The following is a 25,198-nucleotide window of genomic DNA, read 5'->3' as shown; positions in this document are numbered from 1 at the left end:
AAGATTAAGGTGCAGTAGGTTCAGGATGGTAACACTTATAATAACCATGATTAATAAATGGCAAATTGATAGTTAATTAAACTTGAATTTTTTATTTTTTAGTTATTTTACTGTTAACAAACAATGAAATGATGACTTATAATACTTACTAAGAATTACTAATGATATCATTTATGTTCTTATATCATAGTTTAGTGAAATATAAAACAATTAGTTTATACATTTAGATAAATTGTTAATTATTTTTCAATGGTTAATAATGAATCTATAAACATTATTTGGATGGCTATTATAAAGTTGCAACTTATTCTTATAGTAATTTGTTAATGATTAATAAGTTGTTTATAAAGCATCAAGTAACATTACTTTTCACCTATCCAATCTTTTTTTTCTATAAAAAAGATGATTTGATAATTTGTGCACTATAATATAGCTAATAATAATAGCTAGATAAATAATGTTTATAGATGCTTTACAAAGTATTTATTAACCATTAACGAGGTATTACAATCATCAGTTGCAACTTTAATACTAGTTTTAAAATGATTTCTTAAAAGGTTTACAAATCATTTGGTATTCATTAACAAATAATCTAATATATAAAATTATATGTGTGCAAAACTAAAGTATAAAATAACATAAATGATAACATTACTAATAAAACCATATTAATGATCATTGAATTGTTTGTCAACAGTAAAATAACTAGTAACTTAAGTTTAATTTAAATAATTTTACCATTTATTAGTGATGGTTATAAGTGTTACTTAAATGTGTGTGTGTGTGTGTGTGTGTGTGTGTGTGTGTGTGTGTGTGTGTGTGTGTGTGTGTGTGTGTGTGTGTGTGTGTGTGAGATACACACACACTACCGGTCAAAAGTTTGGGGTCACTTAGACATTTCCATTCCACTCCATTATAGACAGAATACCAGCTGGGATCAGTTGCATTGTTTTTTAACCAGGGCAGTAGTTTTCAGATTACATTATGTGCTTACATAATTGCAAAAGGGTTCTCGACTGCTGTAGAAATAATTGAACATTGCCTATTATCAGCAACCATTTATCCAATGTTCCAAAGGCACATTCTGTTTACTAATCTGATATCATTTTAAAAGGCTAACTGATAAAACATTGGAAAACCCTTTTGAAATTATGTAAATACATAATGTAATCTGAAAACTGCTGCCCTGGTTAAAAAACAACAACAATGCAACTGATCTCAGCTGGTATTCTGTCTATAATGGGGTGGAATGGAAATTTCTAAGTGACCCCAAACTTTTGACTGGTAGCATATATACATACATATACACACACACACATATACACATATATATACACACACACACATATACACATATACATATATATATATGTGTATGCAGGAGGTAGGTTACAGTAAGCATACCCATCCCGGGGATCCAGGGCGATAGCTCGAGGGTGCTCCACCTCCCCAGCCAGCAGCGTGGTCCTCATGGTGCCGTCCAACTTGGCCACCTCTATCTGATCCAGGTTGCTTTCCACCCAGTAAATGTTTCCTGCTATCCAGTCCACTGCCAAGCCCTCAGGGGTAGCCAGCCCATACTGGATTACCACATCGAAGCTGGTTAAGGCTGCGACGACAGATAAAAAGAATAAATGGTCAACACGTTTTGTTTTGTACTATATGTCTTTTCAAATGTCTTACCTGACAGAAATATTACCATTTCCCTTTTCTAATGAAAACTACAATGGAAATTTAAACTTTACTGTGTTTTTATCCTTGACAATTGTCATTAACTTTGATTGTGTGTAAAATCTATCTAACTATTTAACATCGTGGAACAGACAAAATATGCAGCACGTGTGGATACATGTTTTTGTATCACCCATCTAAGTTTAAAACTGCTACAGAAATCTGAATCTATATTATATCTCACAACTCAATAAAACAAACATTCCTTTGGGGCACTTAAGTTTCTTAATGAATTCTCACAGTATTTCAATATGTACGGATAAAGGCTTCGAAGGCTGAGATTTGCTGTTGGCAACATTTCATATTGCACTGTAACCCAAAGCACTGATACGCTTTGCTTCAGTATTTACAAATTATGTAAATGTGATCAAGCTATTTGGATTCAACATTGCATCACAAACTGTATTCCTTTAATCAAATGGTTAGATGCTGTTTGGGAGAAAACACGTCAGCACGATAAATGAAAACATAAATAAATACAGTAGTGGCTCAGCAGGGGATGTGATACTACAATTACAGAGTGGGCCTTAAAAAAACAACTAAATATGTGGTGTCTTGCAGGGCTAAAGAGAGACATTTTCCAGCCTCTTTCTTTCCCTTTCATTTTCCACTGGGTCCCTAATCAGAGGGACATGTCTAATTATTTGAGATGAGTCATTATCCTGTCTGGAGCAATGAAAACACACACTCACTGTATGTAGCCTATTGGCTGTGCTAAGTAAACGTGGCACACAACAACCACTTGCACAGACAAATACATAAATGCGACACGACTTAAATGTTGACTTGTACACTTGGTTTGCTCATTATTACTGCTGCGGTGATGGAAGGCCGTTGTTTGCCATGCACACTGGTCATGATTGACTGGTCTGGCCTTTGTGAAACCACATCTGATCTTCTGCTCACAGTAAGCCATAGTAACAGCACCAACAGTGCAGCTTTACATGCTGAAATCTTACACATTTTACTGAATATTCTTGCCCGCTAGGCACTGTCACAAACATTTTAGTCACAACAAAATAGATAAAACTGAAATTTCAATAAGTACAGATGGTTTACCTCAACAGAACAACATTTGATGTCTCCAGTATGCAATACCATATTGCATCACTCATAAAAGTCTCTCTAATCCAACTTGCTCTCTACACTTTGTCCGGCTTAAAACATTGAATATTCACTTCATTTCACTTTCTCTAATGGTGCTGTCCTAATCAAATGTAATGAAAATCCCCTGATGTGCACAGATACAATCTCTATCCAATGATGAAGACCATGTGATGTGGCTGAAAGCTCTGGGAGAATTCTAGAAGGTGGACCTTAAAAAGTACTGTATATTTAAACCTAGATGGTACAAAAAAAGTCTTTAAAGGATACCGACTGTGTTAAAAATGCTCACCTCCATTCTCGGACAGTTTCCCACGATAGATCTTGTCCTCCACCACATCAGTCCAATAGAGGGCACTCTGGCTGAGATGGAAGTCCAGGGCAATGGTGTTCCTCAGGCCCGGTACCAACACACTGAACTCTCCTTTATTCAGATCAATGCGCCGGATCTCGTGTCGGTTTGAGAAAATGATAAAGGGTTTGAAAGGATCTGTGGGGAGATGAACAGAAAAGGCCAGTGGCCATCTTTAAAAAAAGAACTAAGCAGATGGTAAATGGTTAAAACCCTCTGCTTGGTCACCGTTGATTGTTAGTCAAAATACTGCAGAGCATCTCTGCTCCACAGCGTGGAAAATGTCACAGCCATGTTCCACTGTGGTGTGTGACTTGTGCAATGACAGAGGGGCTGTGTTGAAAGTGGCTTTAATCCTGGGCAGTGTAAATAAGACAGGAGTTATCTGTACCTAACAGGCAGGCAGATGAATGACACGGTGCTGGTGGCTAGTCTCTAAGACCTGGCAGTGAAGAGCACAATCATAAATTCACGTTTCCTCATTGGCTAGTTGCTGCAGAGAGAGAGGACTAAATTCTTTAATACATTTATTAAAGAAATTATAAAATTCAAAGCTGATTTACTGTGACTGGCAGTTTTCTTTAACGTCTTGCACTCTTTGCTGACTGAACACAAAGTCTGTTCTTCACTATATTATATAATATTCCAGATTCTTTCTTTTCATACAATAATAATGACAGCTAGAAACCAATGCCCAACCAATCTTTTTTTTATGTATTCTTAGTCATATACTCATGTGGACAGCATTTAAGCTCTTCCTCTTTCTGTCTCCAGTGCTCTGTCTATTGTCCAAAGAAGTATCACATTTTGGCATACTGCGTCATCTCTAACCACAGTTTCCTGTCTGAGCGGCCTCTCCTTTGGTTGATCCCAAACCCACACCGTACTTCTTCAACTCTGACAAAGCCCAGAACCCAGTCACTTCTCTAGCTTACTGTACGCCTACCATCAATCAAATGTTAAAAATCTTCACTAATGTCTCTCTTGTTTTCCCCTGACCCTCCACAGCCACCATCTCACCCTCTTATACTGTTTACCCGGTCCTTTACCTGTGCTCTTGCAGTTCTCCATATCAGGCTCCAGTTCCCAGCCCTCATAACAAGAACATTTCACACTGAACTTGTCCTGCTCGCAGCGTTGACTGCACTTAAGGTGTTTGGCACAGAAGCTCTGGATTTGACATGTCTTGTTGTTAAGCCCTAACTCCATGCCCAGTGGGCAGGAACAGATCACCCCCTCGCCAGGGGCCACTGTGCAGTTATGGCTGCAGTCGCCATTGTCCAGTGAACACAGGTCTGTAAAACAGAGAAAAATCAGATAAGGTATAGCTACACAGAACTGTTACTTAACCCCTGAAGACATGATTAATGATGTAGAGTTTTACTCGCTGTTATGGCGTTCCCTGTACTGAAACACAGCCTGGGCACTGTTGTCTCTTACCGCAGAGTTTCTCATCAGAGCCATCTGGGCAGTCATCAGTGCCATCACAAAGTTTCTCTGCAGGCAGGCAGATGGTGGAGTCGTTGGCACACACATGGTGAGAGAGCTTACACACCAGCGCCTCACAGTTGTCCTCGTCGGAGTTGTCCTCACAGTCGCTGTCGCCGTCGCACACCCAGGCTTTGCTGATACAGCGTGCTATGGACAGTAGGCAAAGTTACTTTAAAAAAGAATGACTTAATCTGATTTTATGTACTTCCCATTAGTTTAAAGTATGGTCTCCTCACCGGAGTCCCTGCAGCCAAACTTGACAGCTGGATCGCACATGTGTGTGACGCCCTCACAGTTCTTCTCGTCGCTCAGGTCCATGCAGTCAGAGTCCCCGTCGCAACGCCAGCGCAGGGGGATGCACAGGCCGTCCATCCGACACTGAAACTCATCTGTATGACAACCACCAGGGGGACGCGTGGCTGTGGAGAAAAAGACGTCATGAGACACAACCTTGAGCAGATACAATGTTCAGCATCAAAAGACAGTGAAAACAAAAACTAATGAGCTGTCTGTTGGAAATCTGGATGGCAACAAGCCTTAGCAACGGGAAAGACTGAACAGATTCAAGTATGATTCAGAGGGTCACTGTTTTTAGTCATACACACCAGCTGCCAGTGAATCATTTTTGTTATTGTATCAATGTTGCTCTTAACAGCACAAGCATAATAACAAATAGATAATTATAAGTAGGTATATCTTTACGGTTATTATATCACTCACTAAACGACTAGTGAGAGTTATTAGGTGCCAGTGGTGGTACCCATTAGATTGGTGCCTGTGTGACTAACAGGGGCCAGGAACCTATTACATCTACTGACTAAAATGTAAATACTAGTCATGATTTTAGTGCCTAGTGCACATCAGGCAATGAATGATATAACAGTGCAGAGATGCAACCATCCACCACATAATAATAACAGCAACCTTTCACAGCTGTATTCCATAAATCCTGTTTAAAAAAGGACCAGTGGCTATTTGTTTGTGAATAATGGCATTGTACATCAGCTTTGGCTTTTATTATATTAGATCTTCTTGGTGGCAAGGGGCCATGTTTTCATGAATCAAGATGCAGAGTACTTATTGCACCATGTGCAGGTTCGTCAGGCATTTTCACGTCCAGGTGTTGGGATCAGAAGAAATCTATTATTATACATTATTAGTGTGTGTGTTAGAAGCTGGTATATCGTCTGCGCTCAGTCTCATCAGCCGCAGCAACTCATATTTATGATCATGTAATTCTGCTACAAATAACTGCAACTGAGATGCAAAATTGGTTTAATGCACCATAAAACCATACCAAGTATGGTGTGTTTATAGATATAGTCATGTCAGTTGCTTTAATTACAGGGTATGGCATCCTCCTGCAGGTGTGCTGTATAAAAATTTGGGTGGGGAAAGTTAAAGGGCAGCACTTGTCCCTCCCTCATTACCACCACTGAGGTGCCCTTGAGCAAGGCCCTTAACCTCCAACTGCTACAGTGGAGCTGCTCAGTGGCCAGCAGATCAGACAGTGGTTGTACTGGGCAGCTTCCAGATTTTTATCTGGTCAGTCTGGGGATTGAACCGACAACCTCCTGGTCACAAGCTTGCGTCTCTAACCTTCAGGCCACCACTGCCACAAATTTCCTAAACATAATAATCTGCTGCAGTGAAGAGTTTCCTGACTGTCCCACCTGATCGGCAGGTTAAGACACTGACCCTGATTGGTGCAGTTTGCGTGTGTCTCGTCGCTATAGTCCCCGCAGTCATTATCTCCGTCACAGGTCCAGTAATCTGGGATGCAGCGGCCGCTGTTACACTTGAACTGAGCGCTGGAGCAGGAGTGACTACAGCCTGCCTCGTCGCTGTTGTCCCCGCAGTCGTTATCTGAAAAACAAACACAGTCAAACTACACCCACCCTCTCACATTATGAGGCGCCCACTGCCTCAAAGGGAAACAATATATATAAATATATATATAAATATATGCAGAAAGTCATCGCTTTTCTTTTTTCACAATTAACACAATGACAGTGAAAACAATGGAATACAAATGAAACAGAACATGATAGATGAGAGAGTAAATAATGACAGAAACTGCATAGATCAGACCATGCACCATGAGGAAATGTACCAAGCGCTGATACATTGAGCTTGGCAGCAGAGCATCATAAGCACTTTTATACCCATACTTATGTAAAAGGGCAACTTAATCTATAACCTTTAGTGCCTTTTACAGCAGTTCATTTCATAGTAATCTATTCTGTGGTTAAAATACATTTTATCATTCAACCTGGCATCTATTAAATCTATATCGAAATAAAGTGAGTTTTATTAATTTGATGGCTAACAACAACTACACTTTCCCATTCGGTTGACAATACATTGAATCTAATTTAGCTTCAAACCTGTGTGCAGAAGACTACAGTATATGAAAGGCAGCAGTATTGGCCTCAACTTGTGGCCATGTTCAATTAGCAGAAAAGCAGTCCTAATTGTTTCTGAGCCAGTTTGGCCAGTCCTAGAACTACATTAGGCTAGCATCATGGCTGTTGCGGTGCATGTTGATCTATGCACTAACCGGTCAGGTTTGGACAATTCAACTCATCAGAGCCGTCCCCACAATCCTTTTCTGAAAGACAGAACCAACGGAAGACAGCAGAGTGGGCGAACAGCACAACACGGAAATACAAAACCAACAACACAGTACAACTAAAGACGGAAGAAACAGTAAAGGTAAAACCACAAACGTACAAGATGACAAAAAGAGTGTGTGCCAATATGAGGGTGGTGGCGAAACATGCAGAGCAAACTTGTGACAAAGGAAAGCGAGGAGTTGCCACTGTATTCGGGCACATCTAAGAGAAGGGGAGGAGAGAAAATAAGAAAAACTGACACTAACCATTATCACAGCGCCAGTTTATGTTGATGCAGCGTCCGTTGTTGCAGGTAAACTGGGTGAGGGGGAAACATGTGGGGTAGGCTGTGGACAAAACTAGAGTTTAGACACAAAAACAACATCTACAAACAGTTAGAAATCACCCTACAACTATAGACCAAACCACTGAAGTAGACCAACCACAGGAAGCAGGTTCATCTGACCGATCACCGCAGTCATCGTCCAGGTCACATGTCCAGGAAATAGGGATGCAGCGCCCACTGGCACACGAGTACTGATTAGGCGGGCAGGTACGAGCTAACAGACAACACAGTGGAGTTAATTTCACTTGCGAACGATAAAAAAAAAAGAAAAAAAGACCTGTCGGATTTCAATGTGGAGTATGCTTGTTTGTGTACCTGAGCAGGTGGTGTTGGATTCGTCCTCGTCGTTCCCGCAGTCATTGTCCCCGTCACACAGCCAACGCAGAGGGATGCAGCGGTTGTTCTTGCACTTAAATCTGTCTGTGGGGCAGGTGTGCTGGTCTGGAGAAGAAAGGACGCATTGAAGGGCAAGAAGGAGAAAACAGAGAAAAATGAGAAGCCATGTGGGGAGAGAGGCATACTGTACGGGAAGTGGAAAGATGAAAGTGTGGAGAGATATATACTGTAGTCCCATATACACAAGATTAGCACTCATATACACAAGATTAGCACACATAAACACACACTCACTAGATTCAGAGTCATTTCATTCTGGCATCACCAGACTGTCAAATTCAGACTGCTGGAGGTCATCTGAGTCAGTACCAACAAGAGGGGTAGGTGTTTCAAAACCATGTTAGATGAGGTGTGTGTGTGTGTGTGTGTGTGTGTGTGTGTGTGTGTGTGTGTGTGTGTGTGTGTGTGTGTGTGTGTGTGTGACTCACGGCACAGCTCAGGAGCCTCGTCGCTGTTGTCCAGGCAGTCGTTGTCTCCGTCACACTTCCAGCGCTCCTGGATGCAGCGGTTGTTCTTACAAGCAAACTCCCCAGCCTGGCACTGAGGAGGAGGTACGTAAGACGGGTTGGCTGTGGAAGGAAAAGTTGAAGAAAAGGAGGGATAAAATGAATATGAAAAACGTTGAGGACATGAAAGCAAAATACAGTTTTGAATGACCAAAAAACGGAGGGGATTTGTGAAAAATGTAATTAAAAGAAAAGTAGAAATCCATTAGTCAAAATCCACCGCACCCATAGTAGACTGAAGGTGAGCTGGCTAGATATTGCAAGACATACATGGGGTGGACAAAATTAACACTTGTACAATAAACAGTGCTGCAATAAATACTTTTGATGTCAAAAATACCAAGGAAAATAGCAGGAACACCTTCAATATTCTAGGCTTAAAAAAATGTATTGCAGAGTTTATATTGGACTGCATTACATTATTGTGGCCACCCCTTGTATGTCTGCATTTGTTCAAGTATTTTTGTCAAGCAGTTCCAATAAAAACACACAGTCAGAGTCACACGGCTTGAGTCATCTTGTCCAACATACTGGAAACAAAACCTTACATGTGTAATGGAGCTAAATTAGTGCCATGAGAAATACTTCAGGCTGACATGCACAAACAAAGCATTCTTGTTTGAACTTACCTTTGCAGCTGGTGTTGTCAGCTGGGTCTAGTATTTGGTCTTCTGCACAGGCACACTGCCTGCCTCCTGGTATAGCCAGACATAGACTGGTGCAGCCGCCATTGTACACACGACACACATTAGAGCCTGTGGATGAATAAACATAAATGTGTAGACAAGGGTTAATGCAAACACAAAATAGCGCCAATTATGCCTCACGTACTGTCTTTCGACAATCATAATTTTGAGATTAACATAGATGGATAGAAGTTTCCATGTACCTTGCTGCTGCTGAGCATCGTACATGCGGATTTCAAAGATGGGCGGTCTCTCATTGCGCAGCAGAGTGGTGGTGCCAGTGCTGGTGTCCAACTTGTAAATGCCGCCACTACGATACTCGTTCCAGAACAAGAAGTGTTTATAGTGGCACAGACCAAAGGCGTGGTTCAGTTCCTGACCTTCATACACCGTCTGGGGATGTGAGAAAAGCAATAAAATGGCAAGTAAGCTTAAAAAAAAAACAAATAATAAAAATAAAATAAAAATAAAGGCTACAGCACTCTATCCAGAATTTCGGCTCAAAACATGTTTGGATTAATTCGTGGTGGCCATAAAATGTGATGTGATGGACCTTCTTTGCTTTCTACTAGTTACTATTTGTGTTTATGAGCAAATAAAACAGCAATAGTGGTACAAAAAAAAACAGATCATAAATCAATGTGGCCCTAAAATACAGTTTTTAGTGTTATTCAGAGTATATGAGTAAATATTTAAGTGTCATTCATTTTGATCAACCATAACATTATACATTTTAAATGCTAAAAACAACACCATAAAACCAAAATATAAACAACACACAGGCCAGTGAAAACAAAATAGCATCAAGGAGTGACCAGTATTAAAAGGGCTCAAGCCCACAGACTATGAACTGCATTGTGGTGGACCACCCACAGTCTCCCTTTGCTTTAAAACTCATTCCTTATTAGCTTGCTCACAGCTCGTCAGACCCTGTCAGAATAATCCCCTGCCTTGATTCCTGTTAACCACTCCGCCTCTAGACCACAGTAAAATAATCCCGAGGATGCCGGGTGAATGCTGACCTTGCGCTCGGAGCTGTTATTAAGGTGGACCATCTCAATGCGGTCGTAGTAAGCATCCACCCAGTAAAGGATGCCCTGCGGGATGTCCAGGCTCAGACCGTTGGGCCACAGCACCGTTTTGCTGGTCAGGAACACGTTTCTGTTGGAGCCGTCCATCCAAGCTCGCTCAATTTTTCCTCGCTTGCTCTCCTTAGGGTCCTCTTCCCAGTCTGTCCAGTACATCCACCTGAGGAATCAACAAGGGAACGCTCATGGCTACAAGTACCGAATGGGATTTGAAAGCAAGGCAGAAAAAAGATCATATTTGATGGGTCATCTTGAAGAACCTATTGGCATTAACGAAGGCAATGACATTTTATCTAGCTGGCCTAAAGCGCACAACACTCACACAACCAAGTGTTTGTCACCAGGTACTTTAGCACCTGTCAATTTCCTTCACTAATCAAGGATGTGAGCACTGGCTGTCTACAACATTGTGCAAAACTACACACAACCCCCCCTTTGCTGGAATGTGACCGACATTAGCATTGGCTTTTCATATTTCCTTCTCCATCTGCCTCCTTCTTATGCTTTCCTCTCTGTGAATCCCTCCTTCTCCTCTCGCTTCTCTCTGAGCCTGATTGATTACAGGCATTAGTGGAGCCGAGTGTCTTTCCCCTGGGAAGTGTGTGGACACACATCACTCTGTCGCTAGCAATCCAAAATGTGTGTGTGTATTTATGACCGTGTGCTTCTCAGGAGAGACCCCAGGAGGTCATATCAATAAGACCCATCCATACAAGGCAAGATTAAGAGCTATTTGAAGGAGCGCAACAGAGATATGGGTGTGTGTGTGTGTGTGTTAATATGCTTGTCGAGGAAATCCACCATGTAATGCACAAAATGCTCCATCTGTTTTAATAAATGGCGTGTGATAAGTGAAATCAAAAGGGACGTTGCATTTCAGGGTGGTAATGGTCAACAACACAGATGTGATAAAAATGATAAAAGGCTCTCTGCTGGAAATTGTGAAGAGACACAAACAAGAGAGTGAAAAGTGGTACAAGAGGTGAGTAATTAAACCAAAGAAACAGCTCATACACAGAGATGAGTGAAACTGAGACAGAAAGAGAGTGGACAGAGATTTGCTGAGAGGTGAGTGACAGAGCAGCTGTAATTATTTCACTTGAGTCATCAGATAGCGGACCAGAAGAAATGACCACCTATCATTATCTCTCACCGTATGTTGCCTGACCACAAATTTTTATTTAACCTTTATTTAACCAGGTAGGCCGTTGAGAACAGGTTCTCATTTGCAACGACGACCTGGCCAAGTATAAGCGTGCAGGACAAATATAAACACAGGACAGAGACAAAGACACGTCTGCACGCTACGCCATTCTTGGTACTAAAACGCACACAAATAAGCACACACAGACATGCATGCATTATACAGTCACCTTAAAGTCAGCATAATTTTAACTGCTGCCTTACCCTCTATTGTACCTGAACTGTGCAACACCTGTGTAACTCTTCACCTTGTTCCATGCTCGTTATCCCTTTTCTCTGGAACAAAAACATCCAACTCCACCACTCTCTCTCCATCTCTTTTTCTCCCTTACCCGTGCAGAGGATCCACTACAATGGCACGAGGGTGAGTCATTTTTCCCTCAATGAGGGTTTTGCGTGTCTGTGAAGCCTTTTCCAGCCGAGCCACACTGATGGTTTTCTTAGGCCCGTCGTCTGTCCAGTACAAGTTGTTAGCCATCCAGTCCACAGCTATGCCCTCTACGGTGTGGATTCCTGAGACAAACACATACTGTTGGTGAGAAGATACTGACCGCAAAGTATAAATCGAGATTTTAATTTGGGACTGTATACTTTTAGCTCTAAACCTTGATTTTATACAGGATTACTGCCTGCTGTTTTTTATTATGTAGACTTTTAAATGTTGGATTTGTGGAAAGCAGTTCACTCGTTCTCAATGGGATAACCTGTATAAACGGAGGTTAATCGATTAAATATGTTTGTGTTAACATAATTCTGAGCTTGTAAAATCATTTTAAAGCCTATGATTGTTTATCACCCCTTGTAAACCTGTGTAAAAACTCATGCATGCATTTATGGGCCAATTTTGGCCCTGCTTTTACAGCCAAAACCTGGGCAAGAATTCATACTTCTAATTTGTGTGTGTATGTGTAACCTCGGTGTCACCTGGTAAAAAAAAGAATTCACACAATCTAAAGAAGTTTTTAAACTATTTTCTACACAAACTTAAATTTCTCATGTAGTTTCTTTTTCACTTTTACTAGATTTCTGAAAAACAATGCACAAGTTTAAACTTGTATGGACTCTTGTTTTAGCCCTTATATCTTTTATCGGAACATCATTTTTGTTTTTCTCAAATGAGCGGTCATTACGCTACCTTCCTTCACAATGGTATCCCTCTCGGTTCCATCAATCTTCTGTCGCCCGATGATGTAGCTGGTGGCGTCGGCAAAGTAAATGAACTCGCTCTCAGCGTGAAAGTCCAGAGCTCTGGGGTTCATCAGATTCTCTATGGGGATCATGTACTCATCAGGCACCTTGGCATTCATGTCCATGCCCCTGATCACCCCTGGGCGACCTTTACCATAGACCAGGAAAAGCTCATGCTCAGGTTCTGTAGCAAAACAGGAAGACAAAGGACTGAAGCTAGGACCTGAATTTATATGTACACATCTAAACAGAGGCAGTTAACACTAAACTTCTTTCACCCTCTCACCCACGTCCTGTTGACAAAGAATGAAATAATTAGATGCTGACTCATTTTTTTTTCCAACATAATGTGAATTGATTAAACAAGTCAATAACATGCAAGATCGGCAAAAGCCTTAAACGAAAATTAAGTGATTTTCAATTGAGAGGCAGAGAGAGGAGAGGAGGAGGAGGTTGCCTTTACCTAAATTAATGGTGTCATTTTCAAGGACAGTCTATTCTCAGGAGGCAGATCGATATAATGTTATTATTGGTTGATAGAATATTAAAAGCCTTCTCTGAACAAGCTGAATCAGGCTGACAGCTTTATGGGACGGTCAGCAGAGAGCTAGAGAGTCAGACTTAGTTATGTGTTGCTCAGCTACTTTGTTCATAGCTCTTTCCCAGTCTGTAGCCCAGGGGAGAACTGCAGCCCTGATCTAACCTTGGCAAGACTTTGCCTTTAGGTCTACAGAGCTGAATCACTGTGGCTCCTGAGTTTAATACTTACAGTTCTGCTGGGAGTATGCACACATTTGTGCTGAATCTACAGTATGCTACAGTGCAGTGTACGACCCGCCATGTCCCAAATGTGCTCATTTGAATTTATTTTTAAACTGGATGTTATTTAATATTTTGAATTATAGATAAAGAAAATACTGTTACAATAATGTTTTCATACAACTGGACTCTCAATGTTGAGGGTAGTTTAATCACATTTTAAATTGTACTAATCTTGGAGTAGCAAGAGCTGGATATTTCATCCATTCATCCATTACTATTACAATTATTATTATTATTACAACTGTTTAACCATTACTTTTAGATAACCACTATCTATTTTTAACAATTTATATTGGGCTACTTTGAGATAATATATTAATAATTAGCTAATCGTTATTCTTATCTATTACTTTTAGCTTTTAACTATATTTTATTATTTATTTAGTTAGCTGTCAGTTTCAACCTTTTACTTCTTTAGTACTTTTAACTAAGTTAGCTAAGCTAACTCTTTAGACCTTTCTGCTTGCTTGCTTTTTCCTTGCTTACCGACGTTTTCTTCCCAAATATAAAAGTGTTAACTAGTTTCAGCTGTTACAGCCTGCCCAATTTTAACATATTTTTTTTTTTTAAATGAAAGTCTTTTATTTATTTTTTTCAAATTACTTCAGCTAGTTAGTCAACAATCTTTCCACATACCCTCAGCCAACTGCAGAAGTACCCCCTGAGGTACAAGTGCCTGTTCAGAAAAAAACTGGTACAGTGGATGTTTGAAAGGGTCTTTTGACAGGTAACAGCTATCTCACAGTGCCTACTGGAGTTTCTTTGTGCGTAGATCATTTGTTGACGTGCAGCTGCTGAACCTTAATCATTGTTTAATTACACTTATAGTCCTACTCACTTTTGCAGGACTTGCCATCGCTGCCCAGGCTAAATCCAGAGCGACAGCGGCAGGTCCGGGTCTTGTGGCCATTTCCCAGCAGACAGATGTCTGAGCAGCCTCCAGCCTTCCCAAACTGGTCCACCTCACATGCATGGCTACGTACTGGACACCAAGAAGGTGGAACATTCAATTTAATTCAATTCAATTTTATTTATACTATCAAATCATTACAAGAGTTATCTCAAGACACTTTACAGATAAAGTAGGTCTAGACCACAGTCTATAATTTACAAAGACCCAACAATTCCAGTAATTCAGTTTCAACATAAAGTCACTAAACCAGAAGCATCAATACAGTATACAGATGTGCATGACATATGAAAGTGTGTGTGTGTGTGTGTGTGTGTGTGTGTGTGTGTTCTACCTGGAGGCTGGCGTCTCTGGTGGTAGACGTGCAGCGCTCCTCCCTTGTCCACCCTGGTCACTACTTGGTAGTCTGTGCTGTTGAAGCGGTTGACCCTGATCACACTGGTTTTAGGCTGCATGTTAGCGTTGTCTGAGTTGGTGGCATACAGGTAGTTTTCAAACACAGTCAGCCCGTACAGGTGCTCGATCTTGAAGAGAGAATATAAAAAGTATCCCAGTTTCACATTTTTTGAGTGCTTTACTCAACTTACTTCTTATGTAACTATACATATAGTCTGGCTAAGAACTTAGTTTTCCATAAATTAACTTTTACTGACAGTCACAAAGTCACTGCTGCTCTTCATGATCATAAGATAGATACTTTAAGTGCTTGCAAAGAGTTTGACATGATCCGAGGAAGGATGTGTAGGCAAAAATACGTGTGTGAACTAACAAAGTCTGGTGCAAAATCAATAATTTGCCATTGATTTTTTCACTTTGGATGTGCAAACTCAAGCGATGCCCCCTCCATCTTCACCTTCATACAGTATCTTGTCTTTATGCAAGCAACAATATATGATTATGTGCCCTAATATTTGAAAGCAATGGACCACGATTCAATGTGAAGTGGCATTTTACTTCGGTGCGCTCATTACTTTCTATATCTGGAATATTATTGCGCTACCATGACAACTTACCACAAAAACAAGATAGGCTGTGTTTTCGAAATTATCCTCCATATTTTAAAGATTTGATTAAGTCATTATTTCTCCATGGCAGAGATGGCAAAAGTACTCACTTCCCGTACTTAAGTAGAAGTACAGATACTTGTGTTAAAAAATACTCTGGTAAAAGTAGAAGTACTGATTTAACTTCTTTACTTAAGTAAAAGTAACAAAGTACAGGCTTTGAAATGTACTTAAAGTATAAAAGTAAAAGTAGCCTTGCGAATGACAACCACTTTTTATGCAAAGCTACCTGGACCACACACGTTACTAGAGTGCAAGATGAGAAACTTCAGTGGACATAAAAACCAGGCTCTTTATATGCCATTGTCTACATTTTAAATGGATGTCTGCCAAACATCACATATGTGATTATTGTGACAGAGACTGGGACTCCAGCTTAATAAGATTCTGACTGAGTAGCAAGATATGAATTCAATTGTGATTCTGTGTGAATTCACAGATCCAGTTTCTCTTTTTTAATCGTCCCCTTAACATTTAAAGGAATCTACATGTATGTGTTTGTGTGTGCTCAAATATAGAAAGAAAATAAAGGATACAATATGAATTACTAAACATTAATTAATTAATTAATTAATTAAGAAGTTCCCCATACTTTTAGAGTTACACAGCACATTGGCCAGGAGTCATACTTGATGCCTCCTAGCCTATCTCAAACATCTCTCTCAGATAAGGCCAGGGATGATTGGTAATGTCTTGCTGCTTGTCTGCCTAATCTCTGGGATCTCTGTTTTCTTCATTTTCAATCATGTCGCCGTCCATACTACTAGTGCTAACGTTACCACCACCAAGCTGCAATTATTTGCCGCAAATGAATGCAGCCGAATCTGTCGAGTCGTCTTGTAGTGGTGCGTGTTACATGCAACGTAGCCAACAGTATATTCCCATCCAAATAGATTGAATTCGGATTGATCACGTAAAAATAATAACGGTAACTCCAGTGAAATTATTTGAAACTTGCTAGTGAGGACTAGATTAGGACCGTATTTAAAGCTGATGCTGGTTTCCAATTTCGCCAACTTTCCAGGTGTGTCTGTAAAACACGGACAGAGACAACTTCTCTCTTTGATGCTTTACAAGCAACGTGAAACCTAGCTAACAGGTGAAGAACACAAACAACTAAATCACTAGCTAACCTACTTTAACTGTGCAGGAACTATAGACCAATACAACAACAGGCTTAAATGAACTGACAACATAAGTTATACGACTTACAGTTCTCAAGGGACGCACCACACCATCTCAACTGATTATCTGCCGGACAGCAGTCTCTCTTTCTTTTTTCTCACTTTTTTTCCGCTCGCGGTGTGAGGCGCGTGTCCGCGCTATTCTCCGACATTACGACCTCTTGTACAAAACTAAAGTAACGAGCCAATTTTTAAAATGTAAGGAGTAGAAAGTACCGATATTCGTGTTAAAATGTAAGGAGTAAAAGTAAAAAGTCGCCACAAAAATAAATAGTAAAGTAAAGTAGAAATATCCGAAAAATCTACTTAAGTACAGTAACGAAGTATTTGTACTTCGTTACTTCCCATCTCTGCTCCATGGTTAGTATTATTTTACAAGTGAGTGTTAACTGGTAATGTAGCATGAAGTAGAGGTGTTGTTTCCATTGTTACTTTTAGATGAATGAACCATGTGTTCTGATTGATCGCTGGTTAAACTGTTTACTCTCTTTTTGAGGTGTTCGGATACACAATTTTAACAGCCAGCTACCATTGCTTCAGTATTTTCCATGGCTGTGGTACAAAGTGGTATTATATAAAGTGATGAAGTGTTTAGAAGCAGCGCCTAAGAGGAACCAGGAAAGCATCCACTGCTCACACTAGACAAAAATCAAGAACAAACTAGCTTTTATCTGACACAATCAGGAGGGAAAGCAAGTCAAGAACTCTCAGGTCTGGACAAACGTCCAGTGACTCAGTGTCCCAAGTGTCAGCAGCACCATAAAACCTGAAACGCCACTGAGGTCTATCTAGGGCTGTATGGAGCCCATTGGGCCATAGAGAGACACAGAGAGTGAGAAAGATAAAAAGGGGTTATTACCATAGGCTGAAGGGCAATGCTCTGCTGAGGTGATACAGTTAATAAGAACCTATTAGCATCAGACTGTAAGGAAACAGGATGGTGAACTATGTCACCTTTACTCATAGATCTAGCCAAGACAAACCGGACCAATGCCAACCATGAAGAAAAACAAAAGTTGCGCTACTTGATTTCACACACTTCACAGACTATCCACAGCTAAAGGATCTCAATTAGCAGGCATGGGACAATAGGTCTCTAAACACGACCCAATGCATCATGATTCAAACTTTTTTAAACTGTATTTTTACACAAAAGAGTTTCATATGCAGCTTTAAGAGAGCATGTCCAGCCTTAATAAGCACACACACTCTTGATAAAACAGCCCAAACTCAACACCATCATTAACACACTTACTTTTAACCTTTACTTGATGGATGTGCATGCAATAATGCCCTATCACAGGTGCACACACACGAAGCAAGAGATGGTTGTTGGTGTGTGTGTGTGTGTGTGTGTGTGTGTGTGTGTGTGTGTATGTGTGTGTGCCCTTAAGCTCTGTGGTTAAATGAAAGCCATTACTTCTCCACAGATCACAGTAAAAGCCATGGTAATGGGTTTAAGGGCTACTGTGCTTCATCAGCGTTGCAACATCAACAGCCTCAGCATTAGAAACTATTAATCAGCTGCTTTAATGAAAAGGCAAACGTCCACTGGCGCCTCTCTGCTCATAACTCACTGGGCAAGAACACTTTACAGGAGTGCGCAGGAGAAACATAAGGTGTGTTTTAGATATATAGGGAACTCTAAAGCACACAAGAGTGTTTAGAGCATTATGAATAGCATACAGCTAAGGACAGCTAATTTAAGAGAGATTATCTTCCTGCTAATTGATGATAATGGGAGTGTGGTGCAGCGGTTCTCACCAGCAGGCCTTGGATGATGGTGTGCCGGTTCTTGCCTTCATAGTCCACCACCTCAATGTAGTCGAGGTAGGCATCAGCCCAGTACACCAGCCTGCTGACCAGATCCAGCGTTATGCCGTGGGGAAATACAATCTTACTGTCCACAAGCTTGGTTCGGTTCTGGCCATCCATGTCGCAGCGCTCCACCTTCGGAATCTGACCGTAGTCTGTGAAGAAGACCTTCCTGAAAAAACACAGGATCAGACTTGATTGAGGACAGATGGATGAATAGATCAATTCAATTGGAAAACAGTTTTATTTTCAGCTCATCTGACTTTGTTAGAAGTGATTTATTGCCCTTATTTCTATCATTTATTTGAGCTATCATCAGGGAGTCAGTAGTGATTTATCTTCAGTAAGGTAAAATGAGAAAAGTAGGAAACATCCCGAATGGCAGACAGAAAGCAAGATTCACTGTTTAAGTCATTTTTTCAAGGAATAATATTGAATATTTGCTTATTATCTTTAGGTTTTGGACTGTTGATTGGACAAAACAAGAGGTCTGAAGTCCTCAACTTAGATTCAGTAGTTCTCCTACAGTATACCATTTTCAAGAACTTGGAGTTTCTTTCTAAATATTTGTAGTTTTATAGGCTAGCAATATTGTGAAGGAACACATATCTACTGTAAACCCAATTCAGACCCAAACACAAACAGTATGAGAGCAGAACAGAGCTCAGTCTTTCACTGCTGCCAAAACTAAAATAGTGACTTATTTAAAGCTTCAAAAAACAAATAATGTCCATGCAAATGTGATAGCAAGCAACATATTTAAAAAAAGAAATGTGTTAAACATGCTGCAAAACACATTTCACACATTTCCCTTCATCAAACATCTTAAAATTTCCCTTTCTAACTGAACCTAAATCTCAGAAAATCATGTCATAGTGGAGTATAAAAATAGTAAAAACAAAGAAAAAGTAGAACTATAATGTTGTTTTTTGTGAATTTTACTTTTTCGAGGGTGAATACAGTTAGTGTGAGATTTTAGGAAAGACTTGTGGTCACTAATTTAACAGCACAAAAAGGATGACTTTTGCTGTTATATTGTTGTTAGTGTTGTTTTTCTTCCCACTCTAACGACACTACAGCTACAGTGAATCTACCTGACCTTGTTACTGGAGGAACCAATGAACCAACCAAAAAGGAAATTGCGTGGGATGAAAACACACACACACACACACACACACACACACACACACACATTTGTGCTCGTAATTTTTTCCAACACACAGGCTCTCAGACACTCGCACAAGAACGCACCACAGATATGCACACACTTTCTGGAATTCAGTTGGAAAGTCTGGTCATAAACAACTGAGCTGAAAAAAAAAACATGCTTTTACACTCAAAACCTATGCAGTCAACGAACCACAGTGCAAGCAGAACATCTGCATTCAATTACTCCAATGTCCAAACTTCCACTTAGCACCCCCCCCCCCCGCATTTCAACTCGTTGTTTTAAAGTCGGGTAACAACAACAGATGACAGAAGTTGGGCTCCAGTTGTTCTCATAGGATTATTATGAGTTTGCATGGTGTGTAAAACAGAAAGTAAGAGATCAAACTGACCCCATGGTGGGGTCCAGGGCAATGCCTTTAGGATTATACAGCTCCTGGTCCAGGAGAGTGACACATGTCTGCCCATCCTTGTCACACACAAAGATTCTGTCGTCCACGTCATCCACAAAGTAGAAGTTTCCGGTGAGCCAGTCGATGGCCATCTGCTCGACATCTGGACAGAGAAAGGGCGGAAGGGTAAGGAGAGGGGTAAGATGGGACACGGGAGGTGCAGGGGGAGGCAAAAACACTGTTTTCAGTACTTGAATTGATTCATTTTTATTTGATTTTGGTAAAGCGCTCAAGCGTGTGTTGTTGTTGTTGTTGTACATACTTGTAACAGATGGGTAAGAGGTTTGACTCATAGTCATGTGATAAAATTAGTCAGCAATACTGTGTAGCAACAACTTCAACAGATCGCTCCTTCTCTCTGCAACACTCACACACACGTTCACACACAGTCCAGACTTTAAGGTTTGGACTTAAGGCATTTTTCTTAACCGACAAACGAGAGGGCAGCCAACTGCAGTTAGCAAGTGGAGAGGTAATGTGTCTGTCATTCAAAGTCACTCAGACAGACAGAATATGAGACAGGCTTTTTGTTGCTTCTAGGAGTGCGATGTTGGCGTAGCTGTAGCTAAGCGACACCGGGCGTGCGGTTTCTGCTGCGTTTATTTTCCTGAGGCTTAGCTCACGGGAAGACCAGTGCCCCATCGGACGATGAAAATCAAACACCTAGACACACACACACACACACACACACACACATACACACATACACACATACACACATACACACATACACACACACTTTATGGAACATTTACAGGAAAAAAACTGGAATACCCCTGCTCTATCCAAACTGTCCCGAATGTGGTTCAGGACCACATAGGGAGGGACTAAGAGAGGAGAAAAATAGTGAAAAAGAATAACATGAGACACTAATATACCCTTCTCCTGGTTCCCTCATTCCCTCCTCTTCCTTCCTCTCCTCAAACACCAGCTTAGCCACACTAACTCCGAGCCAAGGATCAGAGAAAGAAAGCTATTGTTAAAGCTAAAGGAAAGGAGATGTGAGGATGTTAAAGGTCCATAATGATCTATTTACTGTAGTGAGTGGTGGAAAGTACATTTACTAAAGTACTATACTTTACTTTTCTATTTTATGCAACTTTATACTGGTACAGTACACCACTATATTTCAGAGGTTAATGTTGTACCTTTTACAACACATTTATTCAGTTACTAGTTACTTTGCAAACTGAGATTTAAAATATATATATATATATATATATATATATAATTAGCATATAAAATATCATGCAGTTATATAAAATATGAAGCTACCAATATAACAAAAACATACATATACCAACACACACATACACATATATATACACACATATATGTATATATATATATATACATATATATGTATATATATACACATATATGTATATATATACATATATGTATATATATACATATATAAATGTATATACATATATATATGTATATATATATATACATATACATATACATATATATATACATATACATATACATATATATAACATATACATATATATATGTATATACATATACATATATATATATACATATATACATATACATATACATATATATATATATATATATATATATATATATATATATATATATATATGCTCCACCTATACAAGCTACAGCATTAAAATGTGGCTAACACAATGCTTCAGTAATAATAATAACAATACATAATAATATTAATTATCCAATAATATGATAACTTGACAGTGACATTTTCTCTGAATAGTTAGTACTTTTGAAAATAATGCAATGGACCTGCAAAAACAGAATTTCTTTGGACACTTGGGGGCAGCAGAAATAAACTTTGAACACAACGCTGACATATTATCACCTTTCAAGTTGATAAGTTGTTGTTAGCAAGCTCTCAGTTTTCACATCCCTCTGATATTGAGTAACATTAGCATTCATTTCACATTGTGTTACAGTCCTTCCTGATAAATGTAAGTCTAATATCTCAATTTAGCAGTTTTTGCTTTTTACAAAAAAGGCAAATATTCAGATTTAGCTGCTATATGCTGCACTACAGTATGTTCACCTAGCTAGCAAGTCGCTAATTTTGTCTGTCTGCCTTTTAGTGCTGTGCAGGTAGCGTACAGTTTATTTTTATTTAAGATTATTTTTTGGGGCTTTTCTGCCTTTAATGGATAGGACTACTGTGTGAGAAAAGGGAGAGAGAGGGGGAAGACACGCAGGAAATCGTCACAGGTCTGACTCGAACCCTGGACCTCTGCGTCGAGGCATAAACCTCCATGTATATGTGCGCCTGCTCTACCAACTGAGCCAACCCAGCCACGCGTACAGTTGGTTTTTAAAGCTTTTCCTCTAAAAAATTCCTAGTTAGCCTAGTAGTTAAGATGTATCCCATGATTATTTGAACCAAACAATGTAGTTGAAACAAAAAACACAATAAGCTGAAAGATGCTAAATTGCTCCAAGAAAAAAATGTCGGTGATAACAATCAGTAGTCATGTAATCCATTGCTAATATAAAAAAAATATTGATTATAGCTGCTTTAAGTGCCATTTTGAAGATGATATGAAGACTTTAACTTGTAATTTAGTATTTCTACATTGTGGTTTTGCTACTTTTAACAAAGCATCTGAATATTTCTTCCAGCAGCTGACTGTCACATCTATAAATATCAATACTATTTAATTAATAATATCTTAACATAAGGAATGAAAACTATATGTATGCATGACTAGAGAAAGAGTGAGAGAAAGAGTGGGGAGGGGGGCTTCACAAACCACAGGACTTGTATTTTCACAGCTGCCAAAAGCTCTGCTCTCCACAGAACTATCCCCATGCACCGACTCACACGTACACAAACAACTCAGATATAGGGCTAAAGTCTTGCTGCAGGAGTCCTTGGTCATGCAGTGCTCAGTGCTAAGGGTGGAGGTCTAATATGGTGGTATGTTTACCAGGGTGAGCAGGTCACTGTGATGATTTAGAGGAGACCAGAGGGTCGATGTCTCCAACCAGGAATGAAAAGCTTGAGTGGGGGGAAACGACAAAGCAGATTCCTTTCGCATAGGAGTGCAATAAAAGTGTGAAAATAGTGAAAGCTCTGCACCAATAAATCTGACTTGAATTTCAGACGAGCCCTCTGTCTTTCTGAAGAGCCTGGATTGCAAAGGGAGAGAACTGGAACATTTTTTTAACATAACAAGGACACAGACTTCTATACAATTGAACTATTAAGTTCTTTTCGGGAGCTGAGCAAAACTGGAGCAAAAGTGAACTGATGCCTGTGCGTTGTAGAGACCCAGATGTGCTAGAACATATTTTGGGGTAGAGATCACAAAGAAGTATAACTCCCTATTTTAAGCTAACTTTATGGCTATATAAATCACATTTAGGTTAACACCCCCAAATTACTTGATAGGTAGAATAAACGCAAGTAAGACGATCTGTCTCCCTCAATTGTTATATCTCTTTCAAAACTTACATATACACGTTATTAAAACTAGATTCTGGATTCTATAACTCATTTCATATATCTGGAACTATAAATCCCATAGGATTAGGAGATGTCGTCTGTGCAAGTGTAGGGCGTGTGGGTTTGCCTGCCCTACCAGATTCCATGCGCTTTTATTGGGCGGCGAACATTCGCTGTGACTCCTACTGGCTGGATGAGACGGTTGTGCTCGACGGCTGGCTGAATAAGGAGAGAGAAGACTGTCTACCCTACTCGCTTGGTGCTATCGTAATGTCTCCCATTCCAAAAAATAATGTTTTAATCACAATCAGATTATTCATCGTACTATTCAGATCTGGACACAAGTAGCAAAACAGTTTAAAGCTTAGAGCTCTAACTTTTACATTGCCAATTATCGCCACATCTGTCGTTTATTCCAACAATGGCTCAATCCGTTGTTTGATCAATGGAAGGAATTAGAGCTGTATAGCTTTGGGTATTCATTCAGGTTATGTTTGCATCATTTGGGCAGCTTCAGGAGAAATATGGGCCATCAAAGACCGATTTCTTGCGATACCTCCAGATTAAGATTCAAGATTCAAAAACTGTCTAATATGTTGCCATGTTAGAAAATGTTCTTTTGATTGAAGGCAGAGTGTGTGTGATGAGTCAGTAGCATGAGTTTTGTATATCTATTGCATTGGGAATGAAGGATTTGTTGCATAATGACTTTTTAGCCAGAGGCACTCTGAACCTTCTTCCTGATGGTAATAGCTCAAAGCTTTGGTGGAGGGGGTGGCAGGCATCCTGGATGATGAAGTTGGATTTTCTTTCCACTGCTTGTATATAAACATCAGATGGCTGTTTTTGTGGAATGCCTATGATCTTAATGGCTTGCCTGGCTATCCTAGCCTGCTTTCTCTTGCATTTGTTTGGTAGGAAGCTGTACCAAGATGTGATGTACTTTTTATATAATGCCACTTTACATTCATTCAGTACTTTTTGCACATTGTCTGTCGTTTGCCTGTTGTTTGTTTGTTTGGTTGGTTGGTTTTTATTGTGGAAAAACTGCTGCTGTAACAAGTGAATTTCCCCATTGTGGGATGAATAAAGTATTATCTAATCTAATCTAATGTTGAAAGCGATGACAGACTCTATCAGTGACTGGTATACTCTGGATAGAATGTCCTGTCTCACTTCAAATCCTTTAAGACAGTTTGTGAAGACCCATCTTCATCATTTTGAGAGCGCAACGCCTGACAAGCTAGACTAGTATCTGAGAGACTGTATGGGGGAAAAACATGCAATTTCCATGCAAGACCATGGCCAAGTAAATGAACTGTATATACATACAGTACATATACATACTATTTGAACATTTGTCAAGCTATTTCATCTGTATGCTTCATAGTGTGTTTTTTTTTATTTATTTGTTTGTTTTTGTCTTGATTTGCCTTTTATGGCCCTTGTACCGTTTGTCTTTTGTATATTTGAAAGGAAATTAAACATTTTCAAATATTTTGGTGGAAAAAGTGGAAAACAGATTTTTTATTTTTTTTTAATGCAGATGGATGGAGAGGAAAGGAAGAAAAAGTGAGAAGAGAAGAAAGAAGACAGAGAAGAGAAGAAAGAGAGAGAT

At 39.7% G+C, this 25,198-nt stretch overlaps 1 protein-coding gene across 4 annotated transcripts in view; it reads right to left on the bottom strand.

Moving 5' to 3' along the window:
* Positions 1-25,198, bottom strand: part of LOC120556827 (low-density lipoprotein receptor-related protein 1-like) — a 98,686-nt gene that overhangs the window by 31,918 nt on the left and 41,570 nt on the right. For all 4 annotated transcript variants that reach the window (XM_039796560.1, XM_039796562.1, XM_039796561.1 and 1 more), the window contains exons 7-25: positions 20,061-20,223; positions 18,451-18,673; positions 14,773-14,962; positions 14,367-14,510; positions 12,654-12,890; positions 11,851-12,031; positions 10,250-10,475; positions 9,431-9,620; positions 9,171-9,296; positions 8,464-8,604; positions 7,955-8,080; positions 7,737-7,853; positions 7,560-7,640; positions 6,377-6,544; positions 4,915-5,097; positions 4,628-4,825; positions 4,237-4,482; positions 3,128-3,325; positions 1,405-1,609 (exon numbers count right to left, since the gene is read on the bottom strand). In XM_039796560.1, the coding sequence (XP_039652494.1) occupies positions 1,405-1,609; positions 3,128-3,325; positions 4,237-4,482; positions 4,628-4,825; positions 4,915-5,097; positions 6,377-6,544; positions 7,560-7,640; positions 7,737-7,853; positions 7,955-8,080; positions 8,464-8,604; positions 9,171-9,296; positions 9,431-9,620; positions 10,250-10,475; positions 11,851-12,031; positions 12,654-12,890; positions 14,367-14,510; positions 14,773-14,962; positions 18,451-18,673; positions 20,061-20,223 (3,343 nt within the window). The remainder of the gene's footprint in view (positions 1-1,404; positions 1,610-3,127; positions 3,326-4,236; positions 4,483-4,627; positions 4,826-4,914; positions 5,098-6,376; positions 6,545-7,559; positions 7,641-7,736; positions 7,854-7,954; positions 8,081-8,463; positions 8,605-9,170; positions 9,297-9,430; positions 9,621-10,249; positions 10,476-11,850; positions 12,032-12,653; positions 12,891-14,366; positions 14,511-14,772; positions 14,963-18,450; positions 18,674-20,060; positions 20,224-25,198) is intronic.

Source organism: Perca fluviatilis, chromosome 4, assembly GCF_010015445.1.
Source record: "Perca fluviatilis chromosome 4, GENO_Pfluv_1.0, whole genome shotgun sequence".
Classification (NCBI taxonomy): domain Eukaryota; kingdom Metazoa; phylum Chordata; class Actinopteri; order Perciformes; family Percidae; genus Perca; species Perca fluviatilis.
This window is presented reverse-complemented; position numbering and strand designations above follow the sequence as displayed.